This window comes from Bison bison, unplaced genomic scaffold (genome assembly GCF_000754665.1).
Source record: "Bison bison bison isolate TAMUID 2011002044 unplaced genomic scaffold, Bison_UMD1.0 scf7180017864291, whole genome shotgun sequence".
NCBI classification, from domain to species: Eukaryota; Metazoa; Chordata; class Mammalia; order Artiodactyla; family Bovidae; genus Bison; species Bison bison.
This window is the reverse complement of record NW_011494863.1, coordinates 8,770,268-8,782,294: the sequence shown is the minus strand read 5'-3', so window position 1 is coordinate 8,782,294 and position 12,027 is coordinate 8,770,268. Positions and strand designations below refer to the sequence as shown.

The 12,027-nt window shown below is 40.3% G+C and overlaps 1 protein-coding gene across 2 annotated transcripts in view; it reads left to right on the top strand.

The window, feature by feature from the left end:
- JAKMIP2 (janus kinase and microtubule interacting protein 2) overlaps positions 1-12,027 on the top strand; it is a 191,234-nt gene that overhangs the window by 172,879 nt on the left and 6,328 nt on the right. Inside the window, exons 20-21 of one of the 2 annotated variants that reach the window (XM_010850476.1) lie at positions 7,018-7,083; positions 10,456-10,526. In XM_010850476.1, coding sequence (XP_010848778.1) covers positions 7,018-7,083; positions 10,456-10,506 — 117 coding nt within the window. In that variant the 3' untranslated portion in view covers positions 10,507-10,526. The remainder of the gene's footprint in view (positions 1-7,017; positions 7,084-10,455; positions 10,527-12,027) is intronic. The other variant, XM_010850477.1, reaches the window with a different exon arrangement.

Sequence of the window (12,027 nt, the reverse complement as noted above, 5' to 3'; positions counted from 1 at the left end):
GTGTTTATTTTTAAGATGGACAAATAGTTATCTAGATGTATTTATGATTAAAACTTTGTCAATGCTTTTAAGTGTCTCTTCAATCAGCTAAGGTACTTTACTCCCAAAAGAGAAGGTTCCATTTAAGTTAATCTGGTCTGAGCTGTTAGGTGCATTATAATTTTAAGTTTCTGTTGCCTTTTACCAAGGAGAAAAGGAAAGATATATCCATCTGAATGCAGAGTTCTAAAGAATAGCAAGGAGAGATAAGAACGCCTTCCTAAGTGAACAGTGCAAAGAAATAGAGGAAAACAATAGAAGGGGAAAGACTAGAGATTTCTTCAGGAAAATTAGAGATACCAAGGGAACATTTCATGCACAGATGGACACAATAAAGGACAGAAATGGTCTGGACCTAAAGAAGCAGAAGATATCAAGAAGAGGTGGTAAGAATACACAGAAGAACTATACAAAAAAGATCTTGATGACCCAGATAACCACAATGGTGTGATCACTCACCTAGAGCTAGACATCTTGGAGTGTGAAGTCAAATGGACCTTAGAAAGTATCATCACGAACAAAGCTAGTGGAGGTGATGGAATTCCAGCTGAGCTATTTCAAATCCTAAAAGATGGTGCTGTTAAAGTGGTGCACTCAGTATGCCAACAAATTTGGAAAACTCAGTGGTAGCCACAGGACTGGAAAAGCTCAGTTTTCATTCCGGTCCAAAAGAAGGGTATTGCCAAAGAATGTTCAAACTACTGCACAATTGTACTCATTTCACATGCTAGCAAAGTAATGCTCAAAATCCTCCAAGCTAGGCTTCAATAGTACGTGAACCAAGAACTTCCATAGGTACAAGCTGGATTTAGAAAAGGCAGAAGAAACAGAGATCAAATTGCCAACTTCCATTGGACCGTAGCACTTCCCTGGTGGCTCAGATGGTTAAGACTCTGCCTGCAATGCAGGAGACCCAGGTTCCATCCCTGGGTCGGAAAGATCCTCTGGAGAAGGAAATGGCAACCCACTCCAATATTCTTGCCTGGAAAATTGCATGGACAGAGGAGCAGTCCATGCAGTCTCAAAGAGTTGGACATGACTGAGCAACTTTCACTTTCACTGGATCATAGAAAAGCCAAGAGAATTCCAGATAGACATCTACTTCTGCTTCATTGACTACACTAAAGCCTTTGACTGTGTAGATCACCTCAAACTGTGGAAAATTCTTAAAGAAATGGAAGTACCAGACCACCTTACCTGCCTCCTGAGAAACTTGTATGCAGATAAAGAAGCAACAGTTAGAACTGAACATGGAAAAACAGACTGGTTCATAATTGGAAAGGGAGTGCGTCAAGGTTGTATATTGTCATCCTGCTTATTTAACTTATATGCAGAGTACATCATGTGAAATGCCAGACTGGGTGAATCATAAGCTAGAATCAAGATTGCCAAGAGAAATGTCAATAACCTCAGATATACAGATGCCACCACCCTTATGGCAGAAAGTGAAGAGGAACAAAAGAGCCTCTTGATGAAAGTGAAAGAGGAGAGTGAAAAAGCTGGCTTAAAACTCAACATTCAAAAAACAAAGATCATGGCATCTTGTCCCATCACTTCATGGCATATAGATGGGGAAGCAATGGAAACAATGACAGACTTTATTTTCTTGGGCTACAGTATCAGATGGTGTTCAAAGATGGTAATCAAAGTCAGATGGTGACCTCAGCCGTGTAATTGAAAGATGCTTGCTTCTTGGAAGAAAAGCTGTTACAAACTTACGGTATTAAAAAGCAGAGACATTACTTTGCTGACAAAGATCTGTATATTCATAGCAGTGGTTTTCCAGTAGTCATGTATGGACCATAGAGAAGGCTGAACACTGAAGAATTGATGCTTTTGAACTGTGTGGTGTTGGAGAAGACTCTTGAGAGACCCTTGAACTGCAAGGAGATCCAACCAGTCAATCCTAAAGGAAATAAGTCCTGAATATTCATTGGAAAGACTGATGCTGAAGTTGAAGCTCCAATACTTAGGCCACCTGATACAAAGAACTGACTCATTTGAAAAGACCCTGATGCTGGGAAAGATAGAAGGCAGGAGGAGAAGGAGACAACAGTGGACAAAATGTTTGGAAGGCATCACCAACTCCATGAACTTGAGTTAGAGCAAACTCCAGGAGATGGTGAAGCACAGGGAAGCCTGGCATGCTGCAGTCCAGGGGGTCACAAAGAGTCAGACACATCAGAGCAACTGAACAACAACAACAAATTTTTAAGTCTCATAATTTCATTGACATTTTCTGTCTCCCCAACAGATATTCATTAGAATATGCCTTTCCAGTTATTTATTACTCTTTTTTTTTCCTTTCAATCAGTAGCTTTGATTTGAGAGAGTTATTCCAGGAGACATTGGACAGGATTTGTCATACGTAAATTTGCAAGGCAGTCTAAATTATACAACCTATCACTAACCACTTACTAGACATTTCTGTTTGAATGTTTCAAAGTGAACTCATGCGAAACATACCTGAACACGCGTTCTTATCTTTGCTTCTCTCTTCTCTCCCCATCTGCCTGTCTTGTTTAGTGGAACTACCATATCTCAAAGCACTCAGGCTGAAAACGCTGGGGTTTTCCTTGTCCTTCTCACCTTTTCTGATGGTACCTTCTTCCTCAAAAGCTTCCATGATCCCACTTTCCAGTTGAGTCTAGTCATGCAGAAATCTCTAGGTCCTTCAGTAGCTGGCTGCTGCTGCTGCTGCTAAGTCACTTCAGTCGTGTCCGACTCTGTGCGACCCCATAGACAGCAGCCCACCAGGCTTCCCCGTCCCTGGGATTCTCCAGGCAAGAACACTGGAGTGGGTTGCCATTTCCTTCTCCAATGCATGAAAGTGAAAAGTGAAAGTGAAGTCACTCAGTTGTGTCCAACTCTTAGCGACCCCATGGACTGCAGCCTACCAGGCTCCTCCGTCCATGAGATTTTCCAGGCAAGAGTACCGGAGTGCGTTGTGATTGTCTTCTCCGAGGAGGTAGTCAGTAGCTGGCTACCCCTCCCCTAAAAACTGGATTTAAGACGATCTCCAGAGCTTACGTTCCTCTATTTGTGCAGAACTCTTCCTTTACCCTTGAGGCTATGATTTTCCACTTCTAAGCCTTCGTTTGCCTGACTACTGACCCCCAAATGCCCTTCAAAGTCGGCTGCATTTATCCAAATGTTCTCATTTTTCTAATCCCAGTGTAAGGTCTATCTCCTGCAGGATGCTCTCCCAGATGAAAACAATGGATCACTTATTACTGAAAAAATATATATATCCCATACCCTTTTATACACTCGTTCAAGACCAGTTACTGAGGGCCTGCCTGTGCTGGGTGCTGAGAATGTGATGTCGGACAAAGACATAAAGGTCACTTCTCTCACGTGTCCTGCAGGTGAAGAGAGACAGAGTGACAAGGCAAACAAGCACCGGCCAAGGCAGTTTCAGAGAGTGCTCTGAAGACACATGCATGCGTCTCTGTGTGTGTGCTGTGTGTGAGAGAGCGAGCTTGGGAGTAGGATTAACCACTCTAAACTGGCTGGTCTGAAGATGTTGAAATCCCAAAGAGTCAGCCACACAGAGATCTTGGCAAGGTGGCCAGAATTTAGGATCAGCAGGGGCTAAGTCTCTATTGTGGGAATGTTTGGGATATTCAAGGAGCAGAGAGAAGGCCAATATGGCAGGAGGTCGTGGAGCTGAAGAAAGGTGACTGTGAGGTGAATCTGTAGAGGTAAGACAGGGCTAGATCGAGCTGGGCCTGACGAAGTTTGGGTTTTATTCTAAGGGCAACTTGGCTGACTCTCCCTTCTTCCTCTTCCTTGCCCCTTAAAGCTCAAGGACTGCTGTGATCATTTCACATTCTTTATTTTGTGTGTGTGTGTGATATTTTCTTGGCTGTGGCACATGGCATATGGGATCTTAGTTCTTGACCAGGGATCAAACCCACACCCTTTGTATTGGAAGCACAGAATCTTAACCACTGGACTGCCAAGGAAGCCTACCATTTCCCGTTCTAAGAGTTTATACTGGCTGCTGTAGATGGGTGTAGGATGGAGAAGATCAGAAGCAGGAAGAGCAGGCAGTAACCTCTCACAGTTCTGATGGGGGACTTGGTATACTTCAGAGCAGTAGAAAGTTTCCTACTTGGTAGAAAAGAGATCTGCTTTGGACTCTACAGGGTTTGCTCTTAGATCAGATGGCAGTCTGGGAAAAGTTGGGAAGGAAAAATAAATAAAGCCCACAGCACACAATGGAGCAAACCTAACTCATTTAATACATATGTATAGGCAGCTCCTTTGTGCAACTAAGCACTGTACAAGGTATTAGAGATTGGTGATGAAATTATGCTTAGTTTTGCCCTGTTTTCCCTTTCTACATAATCTGTTTTTTCCTGTGTTTTCCATTTTTATCTCCCCATCTGGATGTGATGGTTCTTTGAGATCAGGAACTACGTGACACCTTGCTTGTGTTCTCCATTACATCCAACACAATCCTGAACATTTAAGCAGGTGCCCAGCAAGCACAGACTTGGAGGCTGAGTAGACACTACACTAATCTCTCATGCCCATGATTTAATTGATGTATGGCTTGCCTCCACATCCAATAGACTATATCAAGAAAATACTTGCACGCTCAAGGTAGAAATATCTAACAAGTTTATTCTTTCACTGTGTAGCTTTGGAGCATAAGCAGCACTGTGGAAATACATACAAACACACACATCACACACATTTATTTGTCATTCATTGTCACACACATCAGCATTCATTGTCACATAATTTCACAGTCCTTCTAAAAAAACACACCCTCCTCTCCTGCAGAAACCTCACCCCCTTTCGTTTAAAGCAGGATTTCTCAATCTCAGCCTGACTGACATTTTGGGTCTGATGATTCCTCTTGGTGGAAGTTGGCGGGGAGTGATCTGTGTACTGCAGGATATTTAGAGCATTCCTGGCCTCTGCCCCTTAGATGCTGGTTGTCACTGGCGATCACATGTGATTTGAAACTGTCTGGATAATTTTTGGTGATGGTTGCACAACTTTGTGAATATACTAAAATCACTTTAACTAACTTAAAAATGTCCAGATATTGCCAAATGTCACCTGGGGTGCAAAATCACCCCTAGTTGAGAACCACTGTTCAGAGAGAGGGGATATAGTTTCCGAGTTCAACTGTTCTTTGTTCCAGCTTACGTTTTTGTCTCCCCACGTTGCACTGTAAAAACTGGTCTTTCTATGTTATCACATCATTTAGCTTCCATTGTTTTCTTCTTGGACTCCAGTTCTCCATTTTCTAATTATTCCCAAAAGAGGCACTAAATTACAAGCCTACACTGTGTAACCCTATGCTATGAATGTATTCAGTTCAGTTTAGTCGCTCAGTCGTGTCCGACTCCTTGCGACCCCATGAATCACAGCACGAAGGCCTTTAATTTGCCAGAAGGAAATTTGAAAACTTTTATTCACTTACAAATTCAGTTCAGTTCAGTTCAGTTCAGTCGCTCAGTCGTGTCCTACTCTTTGCAACCCCAGGGACTGCAGCACGCCAGGCCTCCCTGTCCATCACCAACTCCCGGAGTTTACTCAAACTCAGGTCCGTTGAGTCAGTGATGCCATCCCATCATCTTATCCTCTGTCATCCCCTTCTCCTCTTGCCCTCAATATTTCCCAGCATCAGGGTCTTTTCCAGTGAGTCAGCTCTTTGCATCATGTGGCCAAAGTATTGGAGTTTGAGCTTCAACATCAGTCCTTCCAATGAAGATTCAGGACTGATCTCCTTTAGGATGAACTGGTTGGATCTCCTTGCAGTCCAAGGGACTCTCAAGAGTCTTCTCCAACACCACAGTTCAAAAGCATCGATTCTTCGGCGCTCAGCTTTTTTATAGTCCAACTCTCACATCCATACATGACCACTGGGAAAACCATAGCCTTGACTAGACAGACCTTTGTTGGCAACGTAAAGTCTCTGCTTTTTAATATGCTGTCTATGTTGGTCATAACTTTTCTTCCAAGGAGTAAACGTCTTTCTATTTCATGGCTGCAGTCACCATCTGCAGTGATTTTGGGGCCCAAAAATATTAAGTCTGTCACTGTTTACACTGTTTCCCCATCTATTTGCCATGAAGTGATGGGACCGGATGCCATGATCTTTGTTTTCTGAATATTGAGCTTTAAGCCAACATTTTCATTCTCCTCTGTCACTTTCAAATTAGTGTCTATGTAATGTTGATTTCAAATCTGTGCTATTCAAATTACTGAAATTTTGTTATAGTTTACTGTAATTTCAAAGACATTTCTGAGCATTTTTTATCTTCAGGATTGCTTGTGCTATTCTTGTAATGTTTGTTTTTTCCCCTAAGTTATCAGTTCCTTCTTTGGATTTTTTTTTTTTTTGAAGTGTAGTCTCTAATTTTGTTTTATGAAAATTGATCAGTTTGGTTTTATGAGAAGATCGTACCCTGAAACAAATTTGAAATAAGGTTGAAAAAAAAGTAGAACAGCAACTAATGGCATTTGTGTGAGCCACTTTTAGCCATTTTTAAATGAGGCAATAAACAATCAAAAACCTTAATCCAAATGGTTTACAACAAAGTGTCTTTCTTTCTCTGTAGCTCTGGGACACACAGCTGTCTCCACAAAGAGGTGACTTTCCCACATCTCATTCCCAACTCATGTTCCACTGGCCAAAACAGGTCTACTGACCAAGCTCAAGGACAGTGGGGTGAGAACCATACCTCTGTCACAGGGAAGAGGTCTGCAGAGATAGATTGACCCAGAAGAAAAAGAATGGCAAATATTTTTAAAATACAGTCAATGACAATCATTTTGAATATGAGTATAGGCAATTTTTGAAATATGCAATAACCCACTGGGTATAGAAAAATGTATACATGACATTTCCAGATGCTAATGTTTTTATGGGAAGTTCTGTGTTTTAGGTTGATGAATGGTCTTGTTTAACTTAACACCGTTTAAAGCATTCGGGTTTTTTTCCCCTTTTTGCAGAGAATTCGTGACTTAGAAGATAAAACAGACATCCAGAAAAGACAGATAAAGGACCTAGAAGAAAAGGTATGTGTGAACTTCAGTGTGTATTTCAATCTTTATTTTTTAGATCAGACAGTAGTCTTGGTTTCACTCACTATGTTTTCCTTCTTCTCAGCTATTGTGTGTTGTGTGTAGGCAGGTATAGTTAAGCTCTGCCTGTAGTCAGGCACCAGGGTTCTGGCAAAACATCTGCTTTCAGTTATACATTTTTGTCTTTTGTTTTGATTCCTGTTCTTTTCTGTAAGTGTTTTCTTTCCTCAGTTTTCCCTTTCCCATCTTCACATCTTTTCCAAAAGTTTCTTCTAGTTTTATTACTCTGCTTTCCCCTTCCTTTTTGAAATAATGTGTTCAGAAATTTAGATTGACACATGAAAATTTTGCCATCATGTCATTTCCCCAGTGGTCCTAAAGAAGAACTGCTTCTTCCTAGTCAGCCAAGACTCCTGGGGAGTAAAGATGGCATTTGGAAATGTGTGTGCTCTGGAGGAAGGGAGAGGACTAGCGCAGGGGTGCTGCTTGGCTGCAGTGAGTTTGCCAGTCTTGCATAATTAACACAAAATTGTCCTGCCTCAGATGCCAGGAGCCCCCTGGGCCTGAGAAGGGACACAGCAGAGATGGCAAGAGGCATTCTCTGGAGTTCTGATCTCATTGACTGGAAGTAGCTGCCTGAACCCCTGTGTTGCAAAAAATCATGGTTGTTTTGCAGTATCTTCCATGGGCACCCAAGGAGCAAATAGTAAACCACCCGCCATTTCCAAGATAATGATTAGAATTTGGTTCATCCCAAATTGCTTTTATAGTTGTCCTTCTCAGAGGAAGTTGGTAAGGTCCAGTAGCCAAACAATCAGACCCCTAGATTCTTATGTAGGCTGAGTCTTCATGTATTTATTTAAGCTTGGGTAAGTGACTTTACCCACCGTGTGTAAGCTGTATCTACAATATAGGGGTGGTAACACTCTCCCTCATCTCCTCTCATCTGTTCCATGAGGGAAAAAATGAAGTCACTTACATGAAACTTAGGAAACGCTAAGAAAGTATAGGTCAAATTAAAGTATAATTTTTAAAATTTCTAAATGTGGAGTGCATATCTTATGTAAGCTTGTAAGTTTGAATTTTCCTCATTTCTGAACTGTGCTATTTAGTTCTGTGGGATTAAATGAGGCAAAGGCAAAATGTAATAAGCTAAAAGCTGAGTCTGGTTTCCTACTGTTTGGCAGAAAGACCCAAAGAAGGGAGGGATTATCCACAGTTTCCATGGCTGTCAAAGGACACCGCTGATGCCTTCCATTTCCCATGTGTTTGAATGGCTACCCTTGTCCTAGTCACTCAGTCCTGGAGTGGCTCCGGGAGGAAATTGCAGAGAAGACAGCTCTGCCCCAGTAACTTCACTCAGTTCAGTCCCATATAACTTACGGAAAACAGAAAAAAGAATTATTTTTATATCTAGTTATGTCGCCACCCTAGCTGAAGTAGGTGAACTTTTCATTCTACAGGTCTGAACTTCCTATTTATAATAGGTTAATGTACTTAACAGAAAATGAGGATTATTTAGCTATTAAATCAGCAAATTCCATCTGTAGTACTAAACTAAGCCATTTCAAAAGCAATCCAGTTGGTTTCTGATTAGAGGTTTGAATGAGAGATGAGGTTGTTAAAGCGACTTCTATTCACTTGACCTCAATTCTGCTTATCCACAAGCATAGTAAAAAGGCTAACGATCACTTATGTCAGAGATAGTCTTCATTCTTTCCTGTGGGGTACGTGACCACCCCCTCAGGACACATACAATATTCCTTCTTTGTCCTCAATTCGCACGCACACAGCTAAATTGCTTCCTACATGCTGCTCTTCACTTTTTCCAAGGCACTGCCAAATTCATCATCTCATTTGATTCTCCTGATTATTGAGACAGACACATCAGATATTATGTTCCCTTTTTATACAGATAATGAAAAAATGGCTTGGAGACATTAAACAACTTTACAAAATCATATAATCCATCCATGGCAACTCAAAAGCAGAGGTCAGGTGTCTGACCCTGAGGCCCACAGCCTGCCCACCATGTGGCATAGAATTTAGACTCTTATCATAAATCAAGTGATAAGCATCCCTTATGCCCAGAAAGGTAGCCCTGATACCTGACTATCTCATGGAAATTGTGAAAGCCTTCCATTCCCTCCTTCATCCACTCTCACTACAGGTGACATCCTGTCACTACACATCTTCAAGGAATGGGAAAAAGAAAAGAGAGTGTCTGCTCCTCATTCTATTAGACTGGTCACTAATACATAGCTCTTCACACCATGTTTATAACTTGTTCATGCAATTTTGCCACCATGAAGCAAGAGCCTTGTGAGCAATGCCATTAAAGGAAGTAGGCAAATAATATGCCCAATAGGAGACTGCCATACAGGACCTATTCAAAACTATCATGTCCAACAGAATGCTTCTGAAGGGTTATAACAAGCCAAGAGACTTCATGACTCTGTAAGAGTAAATCCCCAAGGAAATCAGTATTTGAGAAAACTGATCTGACCTATAAGATTTTATTATACAGTTGGTTTTCTACCAGTGCTACACAAAGCATGTTTTCCATCCAAGTTTTTGCTTCTCTGGTGAAGGTTCTTGGTGGAGAGAGACAGCTCGGACTCTGTTTAACTTCTATGAGTCAAATAAGGAGATATCTATCTCAGAAGCATGACAAGCTGGAACAACAGCATACGTTCACTGTCTGAAGCTATCTCTGATATAGAAGTGTAGTTCATACCAGTGGGAGGACCACATACCCTCACTCACCCAGGACAGACCCAGGTTATGCCTGGTACCCCAATGTAATTGCTAATACTGTTCCATTTCCCTCCTAGGAGTGCCCACCGTGGATAAGCAATCCTATGTTTACCCCGCAAAGTAATATTCTTCCTGCTCTGCCATAGTAACCAAATAGTGATAGTGTTGAGTGATAAAGCATACACTTTGATCACTTTTAATTACACTCTCACACATTAAAAATAGAGATAATAACACATAGCAGAGTAGGACTCGGGAGGTCTAAGCTCTAGGCTTCACAGTACCATCAAATTGTATGCAATTAGTCTGTTGATTAACTGCTCTCTGTTTATTTTCCTCACTTATAAAATTCGGAGCTTAGACCAATTACCTGTAAGACCCTCTCAGAATTCTAAAATGTGTCAGTCGATGTTAGCGAAACACCAGTTATTCATTGTATTGCTTTACCAGTGAAGAAATAAAAGGTATGGTTTTTGTAAATAAAAGGTACTTTGTGTGTATGTGAGAAATGATCAGATTTGAGCAATATGGAAAAGCTGAGGTTTTATACAACCTGAATTGCACTACAGAAATTCAGATTTACATAATCCTCTTCTTTTTCTTCTGCAGTTTCTGTTTCTATTCTTGTTCTTCTCTCTTGCCTTTATTCTATGGCCTTGATGTCAAGGTGCCTCTTACAGGTAAGACTCCATTTAATTCTCAAAATGTGCTTCTAAAACTTATTTGATAAGAAGAATGCTAGCATGTTAGTATGCTCATGTTAAAAAAAAAAAAAAAACAAATACATTTGGTATTTAAATGCCAATCTTAAATGCCATAAAATGAAGAAATCAATCCAGTCCATTTAGGTGATTATTAAAGAAATGAAGCGTGATCAAAGTCAAGAATCTTTTCCTAGCTAAGTGTCTTGCTTTGGAAAGTCATGATGTCTGTGGATCTCGGAATTCTCATTGTAGCCTCTCATTACACTCAAAGAGTCACTTCTGTATCTACAAAGTGAAAAAACAGGAGTATGTTTTCAGTGTCTCCTCCAGCTTGAAAATTGTGCTCCTATAAATCTAATAAGTTAAAATGACTGATTTTTTTTAACCCTTTCTCGTAGTTCATTTTCATCAGAATTCAGGAAAACAGGATATTTAGGAAAATTGGATCTTGTTTTCAAATAAGATAGCTTTCAATGTCAATGTAGAAAAAAAAAATGAAGACTCACTATTATTATATTATCAAATCCATTTCTTATAAGTGGATGTAAGTAAAAAGAATCTTAGACAGTGATTCCTAATTCTTGTAAAAATAAAGAATTCAAAGCCTTACTACCAATTTAATGAAACAGATTACCAGACATGGAGATGAGACAGAGGATGAGAGAAGTGGAGAATAAGATTGATCTATATTTTTAAGAAGCTAACCAGATGATTCTAATGTCTACCCAGGTAGAGAAAGCACAAACCTTAACACCATTACTTAAAAATAAAGAAGGGCTACCTGCTGTTCTAAGTCCATTTACCATGGTCTGTGTCTACTTTGGTTATCTTATTAAGTTATATTATGCAAGGATCTTTTCCCACCCCATGTTACTTAACATTCTATAACAAGTTGAAAAATGGAAGAGAGATGCTTTCTGTCTCTGTGGGTATCAGCTTTGTTACCTGGATGTTGAACAGGAAAGCATGACCTGACCCAAGAAAGAAGTAAAGCAGAAATGCCCATCAAGTGGTATCCTTATAGGACCAATTCCCTGGCTTTATTCCTTACTCCAAAAGATATTCTTTTAAGACTGAAAATTATCCTTTATCTGACAAGAAGAGTAGTAGCCTTGCAGCACATAAAGAAGAGCACTTAATCTCTTAAACTGAATGAGAATATCTAAAGAAAAATGGGCAAGGTTCTCTAGAAAAGGATCAAAATGGCCAGAGCATCAGAAAACAAGCAGCTCCCACCCCCAAATAACAATCAATCAACGAGGCAAATAAAGTTCAGTGAGGCACAAGTACTACATGGGGGTGTAGGGAAGAAAAATCAAACCTCGTAAACTCGTAAATACTAGCTAGAAAAGGAGTAAGTTTGAACATTAATATCAATAATGACTAACAGCTACGTGCTAGATGCTGTTCTAAGTAATAGATACATTAATCCTCACAAACCCCTCTAGCCAGTAGGTATTGCTTTTATTTCTTTTTT